The sequence below is a fragment of the Vipera ursinii genome, assembly GCF_947247035.1.
Source record: "Vipera ursinii genome assembly, chromosome: Z".
Lineage (NCBI taxonomy): Eukaryota > Metazoa > Chordata > Lepidosauria > Squamata > Viperidae > Vipera > Vipera ursinii.
The window spans coordinates 34,743,810-34,747,673 of NC_139517.1; the positions used below are offsets into that span (position 1 = coordinate 34,743,810).

The following is a 3,864-nucleotide window of genomic DNA, read 5'->3' on the forward strand; positions in this document are numbered from 1 at the left end:
CAAATTTCACAGCATGGAACAAACCACTGCATGTTAAAAGGAAAGGAGACCAGATTTTCTCCAACTGCCTGTATCTTTTTTTTCTTAATTGTTATTGCAGCTCCCTACAATATAAGTGTGCAACATAAACAAAAACACTGTATCCTCAACTGAAGCATAAAAGTTAGATATCTATACTCAACTTTTATTTTCTATTTTCTCTTACTGTCAATATTTCTTTTTAATCATTTGTTTTGGCTCCCTATAATTATTGTCAAGTAAGATTTAAATTTTTATATTTTCAAAGGTATGCAATTTTATTAAGAATTGCTGATTGGATGGGCTCTTTAAAATAAAGCCACTGGTATAAATAAAGGAATTTCATGTGATGGAGTTTTTCAGGATTCTTTAAAAAAACAAAACACCTCAAGCTATTCTTCTTTTGAAAACTTTTAGGCCTCAAACTTACATAATTAAATCTCACAATTCCGTCTGAATAATTATATATTTGATTGCACTTCTATTTAAAAAAACATTTTATCTATTTCAGCCAGTCTTACTTTGGGGCAATTGAGTTTAAACATCATCAACTGATATCACCTGACTTGGAATTAAAGGCCACTAAACCCAAAAAGGTTATTTCCAAGTATATATACTTAAGATTGCAAGATCATTTTTCTTTTCTGTACAGAATATATTCTATTTTCCCTTTCCCATCCACACTGTTCCCTCCACAAACGAGACAAATCGTTGCACATAAACTACTTTAAATCTTCAATCTATTAGTCTTCAAAACCATATCCCCGGAATTTCAGGCTGGGAGGCATGGGGATGGCATTGCCCCCCAGCTGCCAGGTCCAAAGTGGGTGCGTTTTGGAGAGGGCGCAGGAATCTTTGACGCACAGGGACGACGCAGGACACAGATCGCCATCGGAACCCACGACTAATGCGGGTGTACATGGAAAAGTGCCCATCAAAGTAAATGGATTCCTTACAGACCCGGGACTGCTGCTGAGCAAGCGTTTGGAAGGCGGGGTGCCCCCCTTTGGGGTCTTCTTCCTCGGTATCTTGGGGGCCTTGGCCTGTTCGACTCGACTTCTCCTGGAACCCCTTTCCGAGTCGCTGCTCCCTTTCAGCGGCCTGTTGGCCAGGCTGAGGAGGCCAGTTTTGGAAGCGGGAGAACACCCTTTGGCCTGATCGGCTCTGCGCAAGCCTTTCCCATCCACGTTGAACCCTTTGGCGTAGCACCAGAGTTTCGACTGCCTGATAAGCCTATCGAAATGGGCCCCTCTGCCTGATCCTTCCTCGGAGGTCTGATGAAGCGCGGCTTCCTCAGTTTTATCCTGCTCACCAGCTCGGACACCGTCGGGAATGCTCAGGAAATCGGCCTCTTCGCCCTCCCGGACACCCGACTCCGACGCCTCCCTGATACCTCCGTTCTTTGGCTGCGGGCCGTTCGGACGGTCTGGGGAAACCGAAGAATGCTGAGTCTCGGGTCTGCCTTGCTGAAGCTCCTTGGGAGGAATCGGCTTGAAACTTTCCAAACTGGAAGCGCGCAACGTCCTGGCCCAAAAGAGCAAGTTTGGGTCGGGGCGCAGTGCTTTGGCCACGCTGGGAAGGGCTTGGGAAGATGCATTTTGGGGAGGGATGCGGGGAAGGGCAGCTTGTCTGTACCTCGTGCTTTGCACTGAGTCGCCACTGCATAGGGAACTGCTTTCTGATCCGGAGGAGCTTCCGTCCTCGCTACTGCAGGAAGATTCGTCCTCCTCCTCGTCGTCCTCCTCCTCCTCCTCATCTTCCGAAGAATCGCTGGAACTTGCCGGGCTCGACGCGCCGCTGGAATCCGAATCACTGGAATAGCCAGCCGACGTCCCTTGCCTCTTGGAGCCTGCGATAGAGGCTGAGCGACCTTTCTTGGTCAGGCAGCCGCAAGTGGAGCGCTTGGGGCGCCCGATCCCGGGCTCGCCTGGCGGTGGACTGGTTCCTTGAGCCCTGACAGCCGAGTGTAGGAATTGCAAGTCCCCGGGGTAAGCGTGTAGGACGCCGGCCAGAAGGTGCGCTCTACCGTTCCGGTTGTAGCTTTTGGAAGGCGGTGCAGTTTTCTCGTAGCTCCTAGCAAAGGGAGCTCCGAAGAGCGCCTCCCGCTTGGCGCAGCCGGCGCCCAAACTGGCACGAAAGGCGTGGTGGCAGGGTTCGTCATACGCTGGTAGCAACCGGGACCGATCGAACAGGACCTCGGCTTCCCTCCTCTTGACTTTCCTCTTCCTCTTCCTCTTCCTGGGGGTTAAGGCCTTGCAGGAGGTGCAGAGGGCCTCCAGGTCGGTCTTGGAAATGAGCGAACACTTGACGGCGCGCATCGGCACCGACTGGATGGCTTTGAGAGTGCGCAGCTCCTTCAGGTCGCACCGGCGACTCTGGATCTTGAGGCTTTCCATTTTTTTGCTCACGGCGGCCCGAGGAATGTCCTTAAAAAGGTCGCTGAAGACCTGGGTCAGAGCAAACATCTTCGTGCCGTTAATCTGCAGGTAACCCAAACTGATGCCGTCGATTTCCTGATAACCAGCTTGGAAATCTCCATTGTAATCCACAGACGTGGCAACGGAAGCCGCAGCTGGAGCCATCCCGCAGGTCAGAAACATGTTTAAAATAAAAATAAAAGGTAGGCAGGGAGGCCGCCAGCGGGCAGCTAGTACAAGCGGCTCTTCTTCCAACCTCTTCCCATTTCCCATCTACCCCCCTCCCTCCCAAATCAACCACTCAACGTTGAGTGAGAAATTTTCCTTTCAAATGCATCTCTTGAGGATCCAGAGCTGCCTTTTCTTTTCCCTTTATTTCTCCACTCTCTATGGTAAACATCCCCAGAGAAGTCCACAGGAGAAAAATGTCTTCTCTCTGTTATTTTTCCTCCTCCTTCTTATCCTCCTCCTCATATCTTTTCTTCTTGGAATCAAATTTGCCCGGGAGGGGCATCGAAGAAATTACCTCCCCCATTTCTTAATCAGTCCAGTCTTCAAAAACAAGCAGGCAAATCCCTGAACTGCAAAAAACAAGGTTTTCAATCACCCCAGACACCAACCAAAATCCATGGCATGGCCACCTTTTTTCCCTGGTTCTTTCTTTAAGAGACTTGAGTACAGTATATTATAGGAAACACCCCACTAAATAATTTTCTCCAGAGTGCAAGCTGATTGGGTACTTTAACCTGGTGATGTCACAAAACCCCCAACATTTAACACACACCCCTGTGTTAAACCCTCATATATATATACATATAAACCCGTTTCATTTAAAAGTCAATCTGACACCCTCCGAGTTGGAAAGGAGTTTCATATACTCCATATTGGTGCGTGTTCAGAGAAAATGAATGGAAATATTTTCATATGTATCTGAACAGGTGTAATTCCATATATACATTGGCTTGTATTCCTGAAACTTAATCTTTCTAATCTTACTTTTGAATTCACATCTGGAAGAAAACTGCAGTATTATATATTTTTATAGAATATATTTATTGATCTTTTCATTTTTCAATGAACTGAAGCATTTCCTCTTTGCAAAGTCTATAGGTGTGTTTACATAAAGCTAAAGGTCTCATTTTAAAATAAAATCCTTTTTGGGAAATGGTTTTTTTGCAATATGGGATATTGATATTTTTATTATTTGTAGAATTTGTTCCAAATTCTCTCTATTCAAGAATCGCATGCATTTGTGTTTTTCTACAAAAAAAAAGCTTGTGATACAAGCAACAATTAGCCAAATTTTAAAAATCAATCTTCAACAATTACAGCCTTAATTTAATATTTAAAGATCGGGGAATATCCTTAAGGATCGAGGAATTCTCTGGTAAAACTCTCAGAATAATTTTGTTTTTCACCACAGTCATTG

The 3,864-nt window shown here is 45.9% G+C and overlaps 1 protein-coding gene across 1 annotated transcript; it reads right to left on the reverse strand.

Annotated features, from left to right (window-relative positions):
• Positions 1–761: 761 nt before the first annotated feature.
• On the reverse strand, positions 762–2,600 carry EPOP (elongin BC and polycomb repressive complex 2 associated protein; the record flags this gene model as incomplete). Its single annotated transcript, XM_083378971.1, has 1 exon — positions 762–2,600. One exon carries the CDS (start codon positions 2,598–2,600, stop codon positions 762–764), a length of 1,839 nt encoding a protein of 612 aa, XP_083235097.1.
• Positions 2,601–3,864: the final 1,264 nt, after the last annotated feature.